The following is a 23678-nucleotide window of genomic DNA, read 5'->3' as shown; positions in this document are numbered from 1 at the left end:
ATGATAAAACCACCAGAAAAACAAAGCAGGATGAGAATCTATAAAAGGCTAATGAGGGTAGGAAGGAGGTGAGGGAACAAACTGTGGCCATGGGGGAAGAATTCCTGACAGGAATCAGCCAAGGCAACAGCACTGGAATAGGGGGATCCCTCGGGTGCACAGTGGACAGACAGAAGCCAGTGTGACTGGTGCAGGATGGCAAGAAGGAGACTCGAACTAGTTGAGCAGAGGACTGACAGATTCTGACCTTCATTTTGAAGATTTGCCCTGGCTTCTGGGTGGTAAAAAGATAACAAAGGAACAAATATGGAAGCTGGGGACCAATCAGGAGGCGACTGCCATAGTCTGAGATGTGGTGGTAGACAGGACCAGTGGCTACTGATAAAAGTGATGAGAAGTGGTTGAATTCCAGGTGGATTTTACAGGTTGAGCCAGCAGAATTTATTGACAGATGACTTAAGACTTGTGGAGTAAGAGAAGAAAAGAATCAAGTAATTCTGAGGTTTTTAGAACTGTAAGGATGAAGCTACTGTTAACTGAGATGGAGTATGTTCTATGGGTAGAACATAGATGAGGTAGAGGAAAGTTATCAGGGGCTCTTCTTTAAAATGATTAATTTGTACCTGCTAGACATTTAGTAGATGTTTGTAGTTATATGTACCAGTCAGGTTTGGGTCAAGGACAAGGCTGACATTATAAATTTGGGAGCCTTCAAAGGCATGGGAGTACATGAGAACATAAAGGGAGCATTTTGATGGGGAAGTCCAAGGCCTGAGTCCTCATATATTTGAACATTTAGAGGTCCAGGAGATGAGAAAGAACCATAGAGAAGACTGAGAAGGAAAAGTCCATTAGAACACATTTCTGCCAACTGAGTAAGACCATTGTTACAAGTAATTGCCCTCTCTCCTCCCTCCCTGCAACCCTGAAAATGCTCGTTACTAGTTAGGAGTTAGAAGGGAGAAAGCAAAAGACAACCATGTTCCCTCCATCCCTGGAGGCTTATAAACCTAGGGCAGGCTGAAGCTGGGGAGGGGAAGAAGATTCAATTGCATGAGGGATTACAGCTGTGTGATTGTTGGATTTAAGTGGGCATTCTGTTCATCCAGAAAAGTTGAGAAAACCTGTAGGAACTTAGTGAGATTTCCTAGGGTCAAGAAAGAATGGGTAAAAACAAACTGCAAAATAGCAGTGGGAAATACAAAGTTGCTTTATGCTTGCACCTTAGTGGTTTCAAATACTCATTGCTATATATTCTGTCAGTTTACATGAAACTGTTAGAAACATTTATAATTTATAGTTGACTTTGCATAAATCATCAAACAGATCCTCTGGGTAAGATGAGGAAAAGGCAATTGAAACATAAAGGTCTTTCACAGTCTCAGGGAAAGACCCCTGAGGTGTTCTGGTGTCTCTGAGAATTGCTCAGGTAACTTCCTCTGGATAAGCAACAATTAAAGCAGTTATTTAATGGTGTAATGTGAATGTATCTGTGTTCCATTAGCCCAGATATGGTGGGAACCCAGTGAAGTCTGGTCACAGTCTTGGTGAGCCTATCCAGTCAGGCATTTTGAATTTGCTGTTTCATGCAGGGAGTGCTAGTGGATGTCTGGTTAATTTTATGCGACTCCCCCACGCCATGAGCAGATCACAGTGTATACTTTCTAGTCTGACTCACACATCCACACCTACATGCCCATTTTGTGCACATACACAAATATGTGTGTATAGTTCAGTGTGTTTGCAGTTACTTATTGAATGTAAACTAAATGTGTATGGATATAACCTCCCAGTTGAATAAGGAATTCAACAAAATCCAAGAAAATATAACTGTACCAATTTGAAGATTAACTTTCTTTATAAGAATTGTACATAGTGTGTGTCTTAGTAATGTGCATACCACTCTGGTTGAGTGTCCTTTTTTTTTTTTTTTAAAGATTTTATTTTTTTGAGAGTGAGAGTATGAGAGGGGCACGAGGTAGAGGGAGAGGGACAAGCTGACTCTCCACTGGGCAGGGAGTCTAATCCAAGGCTCAATTCCAGGACCCCAAGATCATGACCTGAGTGGAAGTCAGATGCTTAACTAACTGAGCCGCCCAGGTGCCTTGGGTGTCTTTCTTTTTATGGTAATGATGGGATTCATTGCAAGCCACCACCCAAAAATACCACTTTGGCATATTGGTTATTTAGAATTGAAATTACTTAAGAAACAGCAATGTGAGAGGGACACTCATGACCCTCTTTTATACCTTTGAAAGCAGGAAATAAATTCCCCTTTAACCTGGAGGCTAGAAGGCATCCTTATCTCCAGAAAGAAAATTTAGGGCCAAGAAGCTGTATAAACTAACTTTGTTACTTCTTCATTAATTTGCTACTTCAAGCCCCAACCCTGTTGTCAAATCTTCACAAATAATGTTCCTTTGTTTAAAAGGTACAAAAAGCTGCCTGCTTTGATCACTTCTTTGAGTCTCATATTTCTATGGATTCCCTTACATAAGAAATTAGTTTTTCTCCTATTAATCTCTCTTATGTTAATTATTAGTCCAGCCAAAGAATGTAGAATGGACTAAGGAAAGGTGTTTGTCCCCTGCAGTAGTGAGTATGAAAAGCACAGAGATAAATGAGTATTTATATGATAATCCTGTAATGGAATGTAGGACAGATTTCTTTTTTCTCTTAATGCCATTTATTCAGAAGATACAAAATAAATGACTGGATACATGATTAGAGTATTGATAAAGATTTCTTAAATTAATGTTCTCACTTCATTAAGCCAAAATACCTTTTGAAATCCTGAGGTTTTATGATTACATATCAACATAATGATGTTTAACAAAAAAAAAAAAAAAAAAAAAAGGAACAGAAAATATTCTTGCATTTTTGCCAAGTCTAAACGGTTATAGTAAATTTAACTTTGGAATTTCCTGACTTTTGTGTTGTTGAAATTGTAGGTTTTACCCAACATTAAGAGAGCCTTTCATTTTAATTTCCCTATATTTAAAAATTTTCAGGTAGTTAGGGAAGGCAAAAAGGATGGAAAGAAAGTAAAGCTTCTGGAGGACATAGTTTTAACAGCTCACCACTCAGTTGTTAAAATTCTGTCCTACAAAAACTTAGCATCCTCATTTTAAGTCTTCAGAACTTGTAAACAATTTGGTCTTACTCATTTTAGGCTAGAAAGGGGTAACAAAATGTTTCAAACCTGAGCAAATTGAAAAAGAGAGAGAGAAAAAGGAGAGCAAAAGCCACTGCTGATAAATAACTATGCTTCCCAAAAAATATCTGGGGATGCAAACCAAAAATTTAAGCTCATATTGTTTGACTGTATTATCAGTAACTTTTACATCTTTTGAATAGAAATAGCTTTCCAACTGTTTTAATGTTATAAAGCACTGTAAGGGAGCTGCCTCTTGCTGCTATTACTTCATGCCTGAGTTACTCCAAATTAGTGTTCAGAAAGATGCAGTATTGATTTCAGGCCAAAAGGGAACCATTCATTACATGGCTGCAGAAGTAGCCTTTAAAAAAAAAAAAAAAAAAAAAAGCCATTATTCCCCCTAAACAAACAAAAAACCTCCTAAGTGAGAAGTCCCTTTAGTGCCCATTAATGTTAACACACAGACTATTATAAATGTACTTCCTTAGATCAATAGCAAGAAGAAAGAGGGTCCAGGAAGGTATATGTAATCATACTGCAGTAAACCTAGGAGATAACACGAAACCATTGACTGCGTTTCATAGATGATGTCTCTGTACATACATCTCTGATAGAAGTGGATTATGGGGTTTTCCATCATCCTAAAAAAGAAACTCCCTTTCCATCTTTGTCTTGAGCTCCCGTCTTCTCTTTTCCTTCTTCTTCCCGTCAAACCTGGGATTACCCACAGTTTTGCTCTTCTTTCTGTATTCTGCCTTGTTCTAGAACCCTCTGTCATCTGTGCAGTATCCTCTCTAGTCAAATGAAACTAATTTCATCAAGATCACCAGGTGGGCTTTTCCCATTCCTTATCTTCCTCACATTCATGCAGAAAAAAAGTCATCTACATGCAGTTGCACCCCTCCAAATAGAGTCCCTGTGCCTGTCTCCTCTGTTCCCTATCTTTGTGTGCCACTGCCTAGTCAGTCTGTCCCTGTCCCCCAGTCAGCTCAGCATGCACAGACCCCTATCGGGTCTGTAACTCCCCACATCCATCCCACATGTCCCTTACTAGCACTTCCCATATACCTCCTCACAATCCTAAATCTAGGGGGCTACTCTTGATTCCTCCCTCTCCTGACATTACTTTTTTAAAAAGATTTTATTTGTTTGTTTGTTTGTTTGTTTGAGAGAGAATGCACCCAAGTGAGGGAGGGACACAGGAAGAGAATCTCAAGCTGACTCCCTATGGAGTACAGAGTCTGACACAGGACTCTATCTCAAGACCCTGAGATCATGATCTGAGCTGAAACCCAGTCAGCCACTTAGCTGTCTCAGCCACCCAGGTGCCACCCCTGACACAACTGTTTTACCACCAAGACATTTTGTGCTTCCTAAATATATTTTGAATGTATCTGCTCTCCTGTGCCTTCATTCTCATCATCTCTTTTATGATGGGGGACGATGAGAGATGACTACTGAGCATTCTTTGGAATCTCCCTGCCTCTTAATTGTCCCACTATGGTCCTTTCTTCATGTTGTGGGCACAGTGATCTTTCCAGAACATGTTTGGCCATGTCACTCCTCTGTTTGAATCTTCTGATTTCTTGATAAAGTTCCTGCAGGGCCGTCCTCTTCTTAACTCTCCAGCTTCACTTCTTTCTACACACTCTGTGATTCAGACTCATTAACATCCACTTAGCTTCTCAGCACATGTTCCTTCTTGCCTCATCTTTGTGTGTGCTCTCCCCTCTGCCTAGGAAACAGTATTCCATGTTCATCTTCGTAGCCTGGTGTGGGCCTTTTTATCTGACATGTTTTAGTGTGACCATGAATGTCTGGTGAAAGTCTTTCCTGACCCGTGTCTCTTCTCTGTGTCCCTATCACCCTGCACTGCTCATGCTTTAGTGTTTACTGCACCACACTGTCATGGAGTATCATTCTGATCTCTTGGACATCACCACCAACTGAGGAAGGAGTCCAGCAAACTCCTCACTTCAGCTCTACTTATTTCTTTGCAATTCTATTTGTGGTCCAAGGAAACATTTATCTTGTGTTTTGGAACCAACTGGATCTTCTTTTTCCTCTTTTCATGGGTCATCTGTCATGGCTATGTGTTTGTAGTAAAAGGGGAATATCACAGTCTTTTTTTTTTTTTTAAGATTTTATTCATTTATTTTATAGAGAACACAAGCAGGGGGTGTGGCAGAGGGAGGGGGAGAAGCAGGCTCTCCAATGAGTGAGAGCCGGACATGGGGCTAGATCCCAGGACCCTGGGACCATGACCAGAGCTGAAGGCAGATGCCTAACTGACTGAGCCACCCAGGCACCCCATAGAACATCTTGACTAGAAGTCACAATCTGCATGTTTGCTGTGATTTTTCTGTGTGTGCACGTTAGAGTTTTGTAACATCTATACTCTATTTTACCTAGAGAATTGAAGCTATTTGATGTGAACTTATTCAGCCTCATTTCTCTTACTGCATCCTCATTTTCCCTTTTCCCTGCCTTTGATGAAATGTCTTCATATCTTTCCGGAGCAAAATGTTCCAGCTCTGTACCTTATTCTGTCACCTTTCTAGACTCCTAACTCTTGTCATTAATTAGCTCAGTTTCTAGCTTGTTTCTCTTTTTCCTGATTCTATCTTACTTACAATCAAGGCCATCCTAAACCTCATTACACAAAACCTCTTCCTCTCTTTAGTCTCCTGTCAGTATTGTTCCTTTCTGTCTGTCTTCACTGTAAGGTTTCCTAAAATCTCAGTCTATACCAGTGATCTCAACTTCTACTCCACCAATTATTTCTTACCCTTTTGTAAAATTGCCTTTGTTTTCATGAATCCCTCATAGCATTTACTATTATTGGTTACCCTGTTTCTTCTTAAATAACATTCCTTGAGGTCTTAGTTTCCTACCACTGCTGTAACATACTATCAAAAGCTTAGTGACTTAAACCACAAATTTATTATTTTATATTTTTGGAACTCAGGAGTCCAAAATGATGGTGTGGGCAGGACTGAAATGAAGGTATGGACAGGACTGCATATTCCTTCTAAAGTGTCTGGGGAAGAATTCATTTTCTTTACATTTCCAGCTTCTAGAAACTCCCTTCATTCCTGGCTTGAAGCCCCCTCCCATCTTCAGCTAACAATGCAGCATCTTCACATCTCTCTTTGAACTGGCACTTTTGCCTCTTCTTCCACTTACAAGGACTCTTTATTACATTGGACTAGATAATTCAGGATTCTCTCCCCATTTCAATTTGAGGGATTAGCAGTCCCAAATCCCTTTTGTCATATGAACTCAAATAGTCACAGGTTCCTAGGATAGGAATTGGACATCATTAGTGAGCCATTATTTTGTCTGTCACATTTACTTTTCTAAAATTTAAATCAGGAGTGCCTGGGTCAGTGCAGTCATTTGAGAGTCTGACTGTTGGTTTGGGCTCAGGTCATGATCAGGGTCCTGAGATCAAGCCCTGAATTGGACAGTGCACTCAGCATGGAGTCTGCTTGATGATTCTCTTCTTCTACCCCTGCCCCCATGCTTGACAAATGTTCCTTCTTTCTCTCCAATTAAATACATATATATATATATATATATAAATCTTTTAAAAAATTTAAATTGCTTTTCAAAATAAAATAAAATTTAAATCCCTTTTCAGTAATCCTGGTTACTTCTCTTTTCTTTTTTTATCTTTACTTGCTTCTCTTCTTTCAAATGAATATATCCCCTTAGAAACTGTCATTAGCTTCTTCTCTTATGTTCTCTTCTCCTTATAGTCTCAGTTTTACTGATTTTATTCACATTGATGGTTTCATCTGTCTTTATCCATAGCTGCCAGTCCCTTTATAAAGGGAAAATCCTTGGATTTTCAGCTATTTTCCAGGTACTTTTAGCTCAAAATGTTAATGATGAAACCATCTATATTCTCAAAAATGTCTTTCCTTTATTTTACTAATTTTGCTAATATTAGTTCAGTAATGAAATCTTACCATCCCTTTCTCTTATTCTTGCTTTTACTCTCAGGATATTTCTTCCATTTATTGTTTCCTTTCCTAATCCCCCTTCATTAACTGGAGCTTGGACTCTTTATTACCTCTACTCTTCCTGCCCTGTTCTTACCTTAGCCCTGTTCTTCTTCATCAACATTGTCAGATAAATTTACCAAAGATAAAATTATTTTTTATTGTTTTTAATTTTAATTGCAATATTGTTAGCATACAGTATTATATTACCTTCAGGCATACAATATATTATTCAGCAATTCTATACATTGTTCAATGCTCATCATAAGTGTACTCTTTAATACCCATCAAAAGTAAAATTCTCTTTCCCTGCTTTGTGATTTAGGTGCTCCTCATTGCTACAAAATAAGGTTAGATTCCTGAGAATGGCATTCTGATTTTCCAGTTTTGTCGTCTTCTACTCCCTTATAAATATTCTCAGCTCACGGGAAACTGTTCATTTCTCATCCATACCTTTTAATTGGTCACCTCTGTACTTTGGCTCATAGTGTTTCTTCTGTCTGAAAGAACTTCTGCCATCTTCTCTCCGTACTGAAGTTTTGCCCCATGTTTTAGCATTCTTTATTAATGCTGTGTCCTCCTGGAGCTTTTCCTTGTTCTCATAATTGAATTGAGATAGTACATTGTTAGTCTCCTCTGGTGGGACCCATCATATTATGCCTTGTTTTACATTTATTTAATAGATTATACTAGATTATACTCTTTACTACTTTAATAGATAATAAATTCATAGAGGGCCAGGCTCCTGGTATTTCTTATTCCCTTTTCCTACCCTTATTCCATTTTCAAAAGCTCTAATCCAGGTGGGAACAACATAGACGACTGCTTTTTCTTCTACACCCAGCTTCCACCAGTAGGTGGGAGGTATATTCCAGGTTGTACCACTAGTGGTTGTCCAAGGGCATTGACTCTAGTTTGCTCAAAGAGCAGAGGTTCCATTCATGGAAGGGTGTACTGAGGATACAGGAACTGCCCTCTCCTTCCCCTTGTACCTGCTGGTAGAGCAGAGGCATCACTCCAGGTATAGTGAGTCCTTGCCTGAGTATCCCTGTAGTGCCCAGGGAAAAGGCAGATCATGAGGACTAAGAGAACCTTAACTCTGCCTAAAGGGACAGCTTTATTTGGAACAGAGAATGGAGACCTCCATACCTAAGGGCACTATCATACATGGTAGAAGTTTTGGTCAGAGACAATTAAGAGGAGGCTAGTAACCCAATGATTCAAGCAGAACAGTAGCGTAGCCAGAAATTTAATGGAGAGAATCAGGGAAAGAGTCCAGAAGAGCCCTCAGAGGATCCCAGTCAGCTCTGAGGTTTGAGAAAGCTTTGGTATGTACTAGGCTACACCCACTCATGAGCAGAGGGTCAGACTTGAAAGCATTTCTTAATCAACCACACAGACCCATCAACGCAGGGCAGAGGCCTCACTGACACAAAACACTTGAACATAACCTCTGACTAAATGCTGAATAATTTAAGCTACCCTGACCAAGGAGGGACTCCTAGGCAGCCAGGCTTAAAAACCATAGCACAGATGTCCCTGCCCCTGTGAAATTCCAGGCATGCCCAAAGCTCTACCTGCTCGAGTGAGATCAGAGAGGAGACTTCCAGACTACTGTTCCTTGACAGAACGTGGGGCAAAAAAAAAAAAAACCCATACTCTTAACTGTGATAGCATCCTCTATGCCACATGTACATCCAGCAGTAAAGGGTCAACCGCTAACTGGCCAAGAGACCCTAAGTATAACATTTGACCAATCAGTACCTTGCACCTTCTACAGAAGACATACTTTGTGTTTTTTTTTTTAAATTATTATTATATTCAGTTAGCCACTGTATAGTGCATCGTTAATTTTTGGTGAACTGTTCAGTGATTCAGTAGTTAAGTATAACCCCTAGTGCTCATCACAGCACATGCCTTCAGTGTCCATCACCCTGTTACCCTATCCCCCATTCCCCTCCTCTCTGAAACCCTCAGTTTGTTTCCTGGAGTCCATAGTTCTCTCATGGTTTATCTCCCTGTCTGATTTCTCTCCCTTTGGATTTCCCTTCCTTCCCCTATGGTCCTCTGAGCTATTGCTTAAGTTCCACATATGAATGAAACCATATGACAATTATCTTTCTCTGCTTAACTTACTTCACTTAGCATAATCCCTTCCAGTTCCATCCATGTTGATGTAAATAGTGGGTATTTATCCTTTCTGATGGCTAAATAATATTCCGTTGTATATATGGACAACTTCTTTATCCATTCATCTGTTGAAGGGCATCTCGGCTTCTTCCACACTTTGGCTGTTTTGGACATTGCTGCTGTGAACATTGAAGGTGCATGTTACCCTTCTTTTCACTAACTCTATCTTTGGGGTAGATACGTAGTATTGCATTTTCTGGCTCATAGGATAGCTCTGTTCTTAACACTTTAAGGAACCTCCATATTGTTTTCCAGAGTGGCTGTACCAACTTGCATTCCCACCAACAGGGTAAGAGGGTTCCCTTTTCTCCACATCCTCACCAACATTTCGTGTTTCCTGTTTTGTTAATTTTTGCCATTCTGATTGGTGTAAGGTGGTATCTCATTGTGGTTTCAATTTGTATTTCCCTGATGGCTAGTGATGTTGAGCATTTTTTCATATATCTGTTAGCCATTTGTATGTCTTCTTTGGAGAAGTGTCCATTCATGTCTTTAACTGTTTTTTAACTGAGTTATTTGTTGTTTGAGTGTTGAGAAGTTCTTTATAGATCTTGAATATCAGCCCTTTATCTGTAATGTCATTTGCAAATACCTTCTCCCATTCCATGGACTGCCTCTAGAAGACATACTTTAAAATAAAAAAAATAGATAGGTTGATGATTAAAAGGTGAGAACAAGATACATTATGCAAAGTACAGACAGAATATTTGGAATAGTTTAGAATGGCTAAACTATTATCAGACAAAATAGATTTTAAATAAAAAATGTTACTGGTGGTAAAGAGGAACATTTCCTAATGATAAAAAAAAATTATGAATCACCAGGTTTACAGACCTGTACCCCTGGGGATAAAAATATATGTTTATAAAAAATAAAAAATTATATTAAAAAAAATTATGCCATCAGAGTTATAATGGTTATAAAAATACATATTCTCTGAGGACAGTATCATTCTGATACTGGGAATGCAAGGTGGTAGTTCAGCCTCTGAAAAATCAAATAATATAATACAATACACCATCCAAATAATTGAGTTAAAGATAAAAGCCATACAGTCATTTCAGTAGATGCAAGAAGTGCATTAGAAAAATCTGACACCCTTCCATGATAAAAATGATCAACAAATTAGGAATAGAAAGAAACATCCTTAACCTGATAAGAGCTAACATCATACTTCATAATAAAAAACTATAGTTAACATCATACTTCCTGACAAAAGAATGAATACTTCTTGCTAACAGAGCAGTTAGGTAGGAAAAGAAATTAGGGAGTATCCAGATTGGAAAAGAGGAAGTAAAATTATCTAGGTGCAGATAACATGCCTTTGGAGGAGAGGATGTCAACTGAAGTGAATAAGGTATCCACTGAAGTGGAGAAGGTATCCTCCAAAAAACTATTAGATCTGACAAAGGAGTTCAGCCACGTTGATGTTATGCAATATCAATATATAAAAAATCAATTGCATTTCAAAAAGAACAAAGTGCTAGGAATACATTTAACAAAGGAAAGGAAACGGAAGACGTTTACATTTAAAACTGCAAAACCTTTTTGAAAGAAATTACAAGTTCTAAATAAAAGGGAAAACATCCTATATTTATAGATGGGAATACTTAATATTGTTAAGATGATAGTATTTCCTAAATTGATCTGTAGGTGCAACACAATCCCTGTTGCACTTCTGATTTGTTTTTTGTTTTGCAGAAATAGGCAGTCTAAAGTTCATATTAGAAATTCATATGCAAATTATATATATAGGACATATATAAAGGACGTATATAACGGATGTAGGAAATATATAAAGAACTCCTTAAACTCAGTTACTAATGGGCAAATAACTCAACTAAAAGCTGGACAAAGCAATTAAATAGATATTTCTTCAAAGAAAAAATGTAAAAAACCAGTAAGTACATGAAAATGTGCTAAACATCTTTAGTCATTAGGGAAATGCAAACCAGAACTACAGTGTGATACCAATTCACATTATTACAAAATAAAAAATAATAATGGATCTTGGCAAGGATATGGAGAAACTGGAATCTTCATACATTGCTAGTGGGAATTTAAAATTCTACAGGTACGTTGGAAGACAATTTGGCAGTTCCTCAATAAATTAAACATAGAGTTACCTTATGACTGAGCAATTTCCCTTCTAGGTTTATCCTCAAGTGAGATGAAAATAAATGTCCACATAAAACTAATACTCAAATGTTCATAGCAGCTTTATCCATAGTAGCCCCCCCCCAAAAAAAAAGGAAACAACTTGAATATCCATTAACTGATGAATGAGTAGATAAAATGTGATATATCCATACACTGGAATATTATTCAGCAATTAAAAGGAATGTACTACTGGTATATGCCACAACATTGATAAACCTTGAAAACATTATAGTAAGTGAGAGAAGCCAGTCCTGAAACAGCATATATTTTATGATTCCATTTATATGAGAGATCCAGAACAGGCAAACCTATAAAGACAGATTAGTTGGTATTAGTTGTAGATCTTTTGGTTATATGTAAGTTAGTTACTCCCTAGAGCTTAAAGGGAGGTATGAAGGGTGATTACTGACAGGATGGAATACTTTTGAGGGGATGAAATATTCTAACATTAAGTTGTAGCAATGGTTGTACAACTCTGTGAATATACTAAAAAACATTGAATTTTACACTGTAAGTGGATGAATGTACACCACATAATATTTCAGTAAAACTGCTTATGAATATACAATGGAATTCTGAGGACAGTTGATACACACCATTCAAAATCTGAAAGTAGGAAAGCAAATGTTACTTTTTCATTATAGCTTATTTTGCCATTTCTGTAATGCCTGTTGTCCTTATAAAAGCGGAAATAGATAGCAGTTTATTCTGTTTAAAATTTAGTCATAAATTTAAATAACATATTAATAGAAGTCCAGGGTAAAATGGAAATATATATTTTCCTATACCAAAAAAAGTTATACAGAATTGACCATATACATACAGTTCCTTGACACTGAGAGGAAGAAAATATGAAGACTTTTTTAAAAGCAGACTTTCTCGTTTAATTTGTTCTAAGTTCTCTGTAACGTAATTGTTACATGAACTGCTTTATAGTATACATTCATATTGGAATTGACAGAATCTCTAGGGCCATGTTCTTAGAATTCAGTGATATCTGAGATCACACTTAGCACTACTTACCAAATTATTCATTATATTCTGCTTAGAGTAAGATTTACAGTAAATGTTGTAAATGTTGGTTGACAAATATGAGGTTCTGTGGTTTGGCAGTCAAATCTGTCAGATGGTTTCGCTTAGATCTAATTTTCCTTTAAAAAAAAAAAATCCTGTGCTCAACTTCTTCAAATTACCAACCACTTTCCAGCCCTTCTCTTTCTTTACTCTACTGTGGCACACTCAATAGCCCCCTTTTTGACAGTGTGCACCCTGGCCTTCGTTCATCATGTTCTTCCTCATCTCTCCCTAATTTTTCCTCCCCAGTCTGCTCTAGTGACTTTTCTTCCCTTGACTTTCTCTTAGAATGTGGAGGTTCTCAGAATTTCCCTCCTTAAATTCAGCTCTCTTCATTGCATACCTCCTTTGCACATCTTATTTATTGCTACAACTTCAAACACAACCCACTGAGTTGGTGATAAATCACAAGTGTATATTTTTACCCCTTACGTCTTCATTGAGTTTCAAATTTGTAGCTATGCAGTTGGAATTGCTGCCCATTTCTCTCAAAAATCTGAAGTTCAGAAAGTCCAAAACCCAGCTTGACCTTAAAATGTCTTCTTTCCATGTCCTGTTCTCTGTTAATAGAGCTACCATTAATCTCCCTTGTTAATCAAGCTAGAAGTCTGATTTAATGCCGTAGCAAAGTCCTGTTGATTTCTCCTTCCTCATATCTCACGAAAATATGTTCTTTTTCTCATTGTAAAGCTTGTTCCATACTCTCATCATTAATCTCTAGTTAATCATTAATCATTAGCTGTCCACATTACACACAAGAATTGTCTTTCTAAAATACTGATTTTCTAATGAATGCTCTTGTTTAACCTCCTTCATAGACACTATAAATCACCTCAGAATAAAAGCCAAAGTCCTTGGGAGGACTCTCCAGGATTCAGCCTATGGCTAACTAACTAAGCTCATTTTCCATCAGCTTCCTATCCATTCTGGTATACGTTCCATGTTTCAGCTGTGCTCTCTATTCAGATGTACTTAACCATGTTGTTTTTTGCTTTAGTTTTTGGTGTTCTTTATTAGTGTAAGTGCATTCCACTGGCTACGGTAATTGGTTCAGGATTCCAGGCCTTTGCCAACCAGCATATTCTCCTGGCTAGAGGAATATAGCTCAGAACATTAGGAGAACAGGGAAGGTTTGCTGGGTGCCCTTGGGAAAAAGTTTCCTCCCTCCTAAAAGAGAGCCCCAGGAAGAGACACTCTCTCTTCTACTAGGTGTCCTGCGGTCAAAGATCAAGCCTAGAAAACTGCTACAGTTGTTTTGCTCCCATCAGGGAAGATAGCCTAAGGATGAAATCAAAGCACAGAGTGCATAGTTGAGCAAATCTCAGAGAAAATGAACAAAAGACATTGACTTAAACCAACCCTCATGTCCATGCCATATGGACTTGAGATATGCAAGCTATTAATTTTTTGGTTTATGGCCCTTTAGACCAACTTTTCTGGTATTTGCTGGCCAAAACCACCAAACTGATAAAAGTTTTAAAGATTTTAATTTTTATATTAGAGAGAAAGAGAAAGCACACAACTTCAGGTGGGGGAAGCAATGGGGCGGGGAAGAGAACCTCAAGCAGACTCTCTGCTGAGCATGGGACACAATGCTGGGCTCAATTTCATGACCCTGAGGTCATGACCTGAGAAAAAATCAAGAGTCCAGTGCTTAAGAACTGAGCCACATGGGAGCTCTCCCTCTCCCCCAACCCCATAAATAAACTTTTTTTAAAATTTACATACAATGTATTATTTGCTTCAGGAGCACAGGTGTCTGAATCATCAGACTTACACAATTCACAGCACATACCCTCCCCAGTATCCATAATCCAGCCACCCTATTCCTCCTCCCCCAAATCCCCAGCAACCCTCAGTTTTTTTCCTGAGATTAAGAGTCTCTCATGGTTTGTCTCCCTCCCCAATCCTGTCTTGTTTCATGTTTTCCCCTCCCTTCCCCCACAACCCCCTATCCTGCCTCTCAAATTCTTCATATCAGAGAGATAATCATATGATAATTGTCTTTCTCTGATGCAATAAATAAAAATTTTTTTAAAGATTTTATTTATTTATTTGACAGACAGAGATCACAAGTAGGCAGAGAAGCAGGCAGAGAGAGGAGGAAGCAGACTCACTGCAGAGCAGAAAGCCTTATGTGGGGCTTGATCCCAGGACCCTGGGATCATGACCTGAGCCAAAGGCAGCAGCTTTAACCCGCTGAGCCACCCAGGCGCCCCCTCTTGAGCTTTTTTAAGAAAAGCTTATTTAGGGGCACCTGGGTGGCTCAGTGGGTTAAAGCCTCTGCCTTCGGCTCAGGTCATGATCTCAGGGTCCTGGGATAGAGCCCCGCCTCGGGCTCTCTGCTCAGCAGGGAGCCTGCTTCCTCCTCTCTCTGCCTGCTTCTCTGCCTACTTGTGATCTCTGTCTGTCAAATAAATAAATAAAATCTTTAAAAAAAAAAAAAAAAAGCTCAAGAGAAGGTTGTTGGAGGCACATTAGATACCCAGAGGATGAATGAAACCAACTCCTTGTATTAAGACTTTGCCTTTTTCAGTGAATAGGCTTATCTTTAGACACACTTCCTGTGTATCTTACCAAGCAAGTGGACTCTTTATATTTGCAAAGATACTGCTTTCAAATCTGATTGTGACATATGATCTTGAAGAACTAATATTATAAAAGAGCTGAAGGCACACATCCTTCTTACCATAACTATTAATGCTAGATTTAAATTGGTAAACATTGGGCATGACTGCATTGACATGCAGGGTGTTTTGATCAGTTTAAAGAGAAAAGCATGAATTTTTAAAATTTAGGTGGGTGGCTATTGAAAAATGAAATACATTCCTAGTGTCCATATAGGATTTCTTAATACTTTAGAAGAAGCCTTTTTCATACAATTATTTGGACGCTAACCTTCTAAGGTTCCTAGTTAATTCTAAGAATTGTGAAACATGGAGTTTTTGTTCTTGAAAATATTTAATGCAAAAACCACAAGTTTAATATCACTCCATGTGTTCTTCTCTGTTCCACGTTTTTCTTTTCCTTCAAAAAGAAAAATGCCAAACCTCTTTCAGTTTTCTACTTTTCATTGTCAGGGATGGTATTTGGAAGTAGAGCATGAAGTTCTTTATTATAAAAAGAAATGCTTGGAAATAAGAATTAATGCTTAAATGGAGGACGTAAGGGTTCTAATTTTAAGAATTTAGATCAGCCCTGGGCTCCATAAGTGCCTGGACTGTTGCTATGACCATAGAGGATCAGAAGGGCTGTCTTACCTCTGCAATGCTTGCTGCACTGTGTGCTCGTCTCTTGTATAGTCTTCCTTATCCTCAAGTGACTGATCAGTGTGTTCGGTGATTAAAGCATAGTCCTTCTAGTTTCCTGTCTATTCTGAATTCACATTCCATTTCATTAAGATGCATGGCCCTAAGATAGCAGCACACGATGCAGTAGGTCCTAGTTTTGCACACATGGTTTTGTTTTGTTGAATTAAATCTGATGGTAACTGCACCACATTATATACTTGCTTCTCATCTAGTCAATTCATGTTAGAATTCTGATCTCTCCTAGGGAGTTGGTCAATTTTGATTTGTACCCGTGTGCCTTCAGTGGCTAACTGCTAAGCCTCAAATGAAGATATTATTTCAGGGAATGTCTGAATCTGGTAACTTTTTTATATGAGAACATTCCAAGAAGACACACAGGCTTATAGTTACTTCATGACACAGCTTGTAGGCAAGAGTAACTTGTCAGAATAAATGGGGAAAAAAGAATGATTAGATCAATGGAGGAATTCAAGAAAGGCATTGCCAACTATTTTTTAAATTGTGGGGTTTAAAATTTCTTTCCTTATATTTACAAGAATATGATTTTTCCCTTTTTTTATACATTAAAAAATATGCAACTAAAAACTCAAAAGAAACTAAAAGCTAAGGTTTGCTTTTCTGTAATCATTATGTTTATTACTTTTAAATCCTTCTCTGTATTCAGTGGTCTTTACTAGCTCTGTGCCTTAGACGACCAACTCCTAGGCATCTGCGGCTGGATTTCCCTCACAATTGCTCATTTCCTCTTAAATGTATTAGTATTTAGGTCCCGGTATACTTAATTGTAGTTTTGTTTGACTTTCCACCTCTCTCTGCTTACTGAACAAGAGGAAAAATACATTAATACTTACATAAATGGAACGGTTTTCTGCTTTCACTAAAGTTTAAAAGAAAGCACACCTTTCACGAACTTGCAAGGGGATAGACTAGTCCAAGCATTGAGTAAGCTGAACGGGTAAGTGCAGGGAGGTACAATGGGAAAACTGGATACCTCCCAAAGCCTCCCAAGTTTGCCCTCTGCCATGTTTCTATATTATTTTAGATTTAAAGTTAATTTTGAGAATGTCAAATACACCCATATTCAAATGTAAGTACAAAAACATGGCCCAAAGCCAAATAGGAAAAAAAAAAACCTACTTGCTACCACCCCTTGGTTCAGACAATTAGCATGAAAATCAGCTATAAATTTTTTAATGTATTCTGTTATTCCACATTTTAAAATGTAATCCCTATGTGTGTGTGTGTGTGTGTGTGTGTGTTTAAGGCTGTAGTAGGATAATTCCCTAATTGATATAGAACACAAACTAAAACATAGGCATCTTACTTATTTTCAATTTAAATTGCAATTGGGGGGTGGGGGGAGAAAAGGATATAGAGTTTTGCTTTAGTTGGCATTGTGTTACTGCCATGGGAGTTTACTTTCATCTCAGTTCCCATAGATATGTGTGAGAAATTCCTCAGGGCCTGAAACAAGAGTATATTCAGGGTTATATGATCTGACCTAATCAACCATGAGTGCTCTGATACTCTTTAAAAAAAAAAATCACTTGTACAAGCTGTTTAATGGAGGCCTTTCTCAATCATCTTCTCCTTCTTCCCTTGATTAGACATCGATGAGTGCAGCATCATTCCTGGGATATGTGAGACTGGCGAGTGTTCCAACACCGTGGGAAGCTATTTTTGCATTTGTCCACGTGGCTACGTCACCTCAACAGATGGCTCTCGGTGCATTGGTAAGCCTTGGATTTTTGAAGGCACAGTACAGTGCTTCTTTATAATAACAGAATAGCCCAAACGTGTATGAAGATGGCAACGATTATAAAACCATTGGAAAAATGGCTGAAAAGGTTGTTTAAAATAAATGGCACCCCGATTGAGGACTTGATAGACCAGGTGCTCTTTGTGAAGACTTCAGTTTCAAAAGCCATCTGGGTTTGTTTTATGTTGTCAGTGTCTTTTTGGAAATGAAGGAAGACTTCCTCAAGACATTGCTCTTGCCCAGTACTAGAGACACAAAGGCAAGAAAAAGATAATTTTTTTAAAAAATCTGCCTTGGGAGACAGAATGTAGTAATTAAAGCTTCTTCTGTTGCTATGAATCATGAATGTAGTCAGGGTCTTATTTCCTTACAGCTTGTTTATTCTAGTGAAATGAGTGATTACAAAAAAGAAACTGACACCTTTAATTTGTGTTTTAAATATATTCAAAGTAAAGCCAAATATATTTGTAAGTTTTCCCGTGTTTGGAAAGAAATAGTATTTCTCAGTCATGGTCTTGGTCATCCATTGTTGAGCAAAACTTAAACTTAGGGCCACCATGCGATGTGAATGTGAGAGGTGTAGATTCTGCCTTGAGAATACCATATTGTCATCATAAATACTAACAGAAGAATAACAGTGACTGTAATAGAAAAAAAAAAAACCAAAGGGAGTAGTAGTAAAAATAATCATTACCATTTCTGAAACCAATGCCATGTGTAAGGCACTGCACATCTGTATTACCTCAATATCTCAGAACTGTGCGGCCTTGGGCAAGTTCTGACTTGCCCACTGACCCCTCTGTTCCTCAGTTTCTTCTAGTAAGTGTGTAGCAAAACATTCTTGATTATGGTTAAGAGGAGAAGAAAGAGGATGTGCCTGCCCTGGACCCATATGTTATGTAATCATCGTGATAGCTCTGTGTGATCAGTTTAATTATTCAGATTTGCAGACAAAGAAATCTGAGGCTCAGAGAGGTTAGCTAAGTGACTTACCTCCAGCAGATGGAGCTGGTGTTCTAATGCAGATCTCTGGACTCCTGCCCCTGTGTTACTCTGACACTACACTGCCTCCTTAGCTATTTCAAGCAGGTGGAGACCCTGTATCTAGGTATCAAGGTCTCTAGTGTGAGTGGTTTCTCAGGTACTGTGCGGACAATCTGCTTGGAGAGGTAGGATATCTATGTCTGGCCTCCCTCTTCCATCTTAGAATAATGGGATTTGAATGATAGCTGTTTGTTCTTTATGAATGCATCAAGTCTGTATCTTACATTAGGTTAAACATTTTATGTGGACTATTAAGTGTAGAAATTGGAGAAAATTAACTTGTTTTAGGGTCAGTGTGCCTGTTGACTCACCGCCTGTAAGTCTAATTCATTTAATTTAATTTAATTTTGAAGTGAGAGGTCTGTGAGGGTTGAAAACTAGTCGAACCTCCACTTGGTTTGATTTTCTAAAACTATGTAGGAGGATAATCTGTGTACATACATGTACACGTATTCATCAGCTTGAAACAGGCCTGGATTCAACTCTGAGGGAGGAATACCAATTTGGGAGTCAGCATTAAACATCATTGGCTCATGCCATAGACCCTAGTTTCAGGAAATTTACATTCTAGAATATGGCTAGAATAAAAAGGGAGGCTAGAGATGTAAGTGAGGTTATTCTTGTGAAGTTCTAGACATCCACATCAGGTGTATATATTTTATTTGGCAGGTGGAGTAATCAGAGGCCTTTGAGCATGGATTAGAATGGAAGTGGTAAGGGCTGAGAAGAAAAGCAAACTAGTTAGAAGAATTTGACACAAATGTAATCTTTTATATCATATTTCCAAATTAATTTTTTGTATTTGATTTTTTACATTTCTAAATATTTGTCAAACAAAAATTGTGTTCACTTTTTTTTTTTGCATTGCATTGGGGATAAAAATATATGTATATAAAAAATATATGTTTATAAAAAATAAAAAATTTTTTTTGCATTGGAAAGGAGGCATATTCTTCATTATATTCAGATAATCAAGATCAAGATTCACAGTGATTTATGGAGGTTGTTTTTCTGCACTGTCAGATATTTGGTTTACCATGAAATTATGATAAATTCTCTTTATCTCTTGCCTGCCTCTATAAAGTTCTGAGTCTTTACCTGGACATTCAAAGCCCTTAGAACCTGGTACCAATCTGTAGTCAAGACTCATTGCTGGGGCCCCTGGGTGGCTCAGTCAGTTAAGCATCTGACTCCTGATTTCAGCTCAGGTCATTCATTATCTCAGTGTTCTGGGATGGAGCCTGCATCAGGCTCTGTGCTCTTCATGGAGTCTGCTTGACATTCTCTTTCTCGCTCTCTTTCTGCATCTCCTCCCCCACTCATGCTTTCTGTCCTTCTGTAAAATAAATGAAGTATTTAAAAAATAAAAAAAAAAAAAGATTCATTGCTAACGACTTGCTGCCTCACACTCACATTCCTCTCACTGTTCTCTGTGACCACACTGCCATGGCTTGGCCCATGGTATTTTCTCTTCTGAAGCATCTTGATTTCCTCTTTCTGTGATCATTAAAACCTAACTCATCCTCTAAGTCCCTAATTAGATATCACATTTTCTTCTTGGACAAAATTAATCAGCCTTCCCCATAATATTTTTCATTTCTTTCGTTTCTGACTTCAGCACACTGTACAGATACTTGTGCTTTATTTGTTGGCTGGACTGTGAGCTCCATTGGTCCGGCCTTACACTGCTCCCTCGGACCCTTACATGGTGCTTTGTATGGAAGTTGGGGCTCAGTAAATCTTTAGAAATGAATAGACAAACCATCTGAGGGATGAGGGAGATGATGAGGGAGGGATGAGGGAGACTTGCATTGGTTAATGACTGCGTTGCATCATTGGCATCCTGCTGGGTGTGATACAGTGGACGTGATATGTCCCCAAGATAAGAGCCTGCTTGAGCTCCAGAGAGCTGAAGCACAGTGAGACCTGCGCTAAGCAAGAGGCCCCATTCATTCCAGGGTCAACATCCTGACCCAGGAACAAAGATCCCCTAAGGAGGGAAGAGTGGCTCTCCAAAATTATAAAACCATTGTTAAACTTAAGTAAGCAGCTTAAAACTTTTTTGAATAACTCTATTACATTTGGAATAAGTATGTGTTTTCCATAGATGAGAAAAAACAAATCTAATATTGTAATGTGTAAGAGATCTTTGATTTTGATATTTTAAAATCTGAGACTGTCTTTTTCTTGCACTGCATTTGTTTATGATTAAATTATGTATGTTATAAATATGTCTGTGCCATTTATTTTATAACCACATATATACTAACAATAATGAGTTGGATGGACTCAAAAAATTTTTCTTGAATATGAAACTGCATGTTATCTGCAGCTCTCTTCTGAGAGTGGCATATGCTAAATGCCGCCCCCATTTCTTTTTTTTTTTTTTTTAAGATTTTTTATTTATTTATTTGGCACACAGAGATCACAAGTAGGCAGAGAGGCAGGCAGAGAGAGAGAAAGGAGGAAGCAGGCTCCCCACCGAGCAGAGAGCCCGATGTGGGGCTTGATCCCAGGACCCGGAGACCATGACCTGAGCCAAAGGCAGAGGCTTTAACCCACTTGAACCACCCAGGCGCCCCTGCTGCCCCCATTTCTTATTCTAGTTAATAAAAATATCCTGAGTATAAACCGCATTATAAAGCACCAGTAAACTGCCTTATTTCTATTGTGTGTAGAAAAACAATTTCACATGGCAGAAGAATTTAGCTGGACATTTTAATTTCAAACTAAGATAGTTTTCACATTTTACTTTATACTAAATATAAAAGTCAAATGCTGAGGTAATTTTATCTAGTATGTTTTATCAAGGTTTTTTTTTTTAGAATACCCAGAACAGAGCTTTCTTTTCAACATAGAGTACTAACATATGTCCATTCTAAAGAAGAATAGAAACATGCTAATAATCTTTTTCTTAGAAGCATTTTTAATAGCACAGTTTAATGACCCTGATGTCATTTTGGAATACTCTGGCATTATTAATACTTAATTTCCACATTGTAATTTAGGCAGAGAGAGTGACTGGCAGACAGCAGTGAGTAATTAATGAACTGATAAGAGCAGTGAGCAAATTCTGTATGCAAGATGATATGTCTGCTGTTGTGAACATGGATCCAGCAGGAACCCTAAGCAGAGAGATTTCAAAGTACCAGTCAGCAGCAAAGCCACAAAGTTCAGGAAATGAGAGCAATAAGCATGTAGAAATCTTATGGCCACAACATCCAAGGACATTTTCTTGAGCCTTACAAAAGTTTCAGTGCACAATGTTGTCTTGCAATATTCTTAAGAAAACAAAACCTGGAAATAGAAATGTGAAAAAAAATAATAAAAGAAAATGTTTAAGGCCATGGGTGATTAACTGCTAAATCATTTTGTAGGCATTGGATTCTCTAAGTCAAAAATTCTTGAGGAAGTGGGTATGGGTGTAGACTTTGGCACACAGGTAGGAATTGCATGAAGGGAACAGGGGTGTGCCGAGTAAGAAGAAAGGTGTGAGTAAGACTGCAGACACAGAACGTGTCTGAGGGGCTCCGGAGAGGGTGTGAAGAATGTATCTGTGAAAGAGAGCTGAGGGAGGGAATAGCTGGAGAAAAAATAAGAAAGATGGTTGAGATTAAGTTCTGGTTGCAAAGGTTCTTAACTTCTATGCTGAGGAGTTTCAGATTGATCCCGAGGGCCATGAAAGCCTATCAGGATGTTCGAGCAGGACATAGACCAGATATGAAAATCAATGGGGGAAAAGCATTTTAAAAGAAACAAGTCTTCATGCAATGATTTAGAGTGATGACCGGGATATGCTGTTGTCATGTAGCGCCCTATGTGGTCATGGGTGTTGATCACATGAGCACATGCATATTTGCAAAAAAAAAAAAAAAAAAAAAACCAGAACGCCTAAAAATGTTTAACTAAAGGGAGAAAGGGAGACAGAGATGCAGCAGGAGACTGAATAGTGTTTTACTTTTAACTTCAGAATCACATACAAGTCAACTGGTGGAACAGAGATACTAGTTTTAATTAAGAAGGAAAGTCCTAGAAAGAAAAGGTTAGATAGTAAGGAAGAAAACTGTCACTATTCTAAAGGAAGCGATAAACCTAGGAGCCACAGTACTTCTGCTTCTTTCATTGTTCCTAGTTCTAGTTAGTTTTATGTAAGGGAAACATGAAAGCCTACATGGAAGTATTTGAGAAATCACAAGAATCTGCAGAATTAGTCAAGGGGAACCCAGGTAGGCTCTAGACCATCAAAGAGGCAGGTGCAGTCCTCCAGGATCAGGGGATGAAGCCTGAAACAATGGTTGCTATTTACCTAACACCTAGGATCACTAGTGTTCTAACCTGAGCTAACCTTATCAGTGTTTTCTGGCTGAATCCTTCATTTTTAATGAGCCAAACTCCTTCAACAGGAGATCTGTTTATTTTGGGGTACAATCCCCAGCTTTTACAAGGTTTTCATCACATCGTCTAATTAACCATTAGTTCTCAAATCAAGCTTAGAGTAAATGTCAAGCCATGAAAACACTCTGATAAAAGTACCATTATTTTACTTCAAGATAGATTTATATTTTAATCAGGGGAGATGAATTGCTTCCTCTTCCACAGTGTGGCTTTAAATGAGACTTCATGTAAACCTTGTTCAGAAATGTAGTGAGGGTGATAGATTGTTAGAAAAATAGACTTGTTTTTATTACTTCTGGTGTATCAGTCCTGCAGTTAAGCATAACACCAAGTATCCGAAGGATTTATCCTTGTTGTGTCATAAATATGCCTCATCTGCCTTTGCCCCTAGTAATTCCCGATTTCAAGGGATGGTTTGCCTACACAGTTCTTACTTCTTTTGGGTATCCCCCTTTTTATGTCCATTTTTTTATTCCAGATATTCTTCCATGTGACACGTTTTTAAAACAGAGATTTCTAAGGACCATTTAATTTTTGCTGGGCAAAGGAAAGAGCCCCTGTTTTGCATTGAGATGTGTTTT

General features: G+C 38.2%; 1 protein-coding gene across 1 annotated transcript in view; it reads left to right on the top strand.

The window, feature by feature from the left end:
• The window catches only part of FBN2 (fibrillin 2), a 260908-nt gene that overhangs the window by 107206 nt on the left and 130024 nt on the right, over positions 1 to 23678 (top strand). Inside the window, exon 8 of the mRNA XM_059174478.1 lies at positions 17507 to 17632. Within this exon, the coding sequence (XP_059030461.1) occupies positions 17507 to 17632 (126 nt within the window). The remainder of the gene's footprint in view (positions 1 to 17506; positions 17633 to 23678) is intronic.

This window comes from Mustela lutreola, chromosome 5 (assembly GCF_030435805.1).
Source record: "Mustela lutreola isolate mMusLut2 chromosome 5, mMusLut2.pri, whole genome shotgun sequence".
NCBI lineage: Eukaryota > Metazoa > Chordata > Mammalia > Carnivora > Mustelidae > Mustela > Mustela lutreola.
Note: the sequence above shows the minus strand (reverse complement) of the source record. Positions and strands in the feature narration are given on the sequence as shown.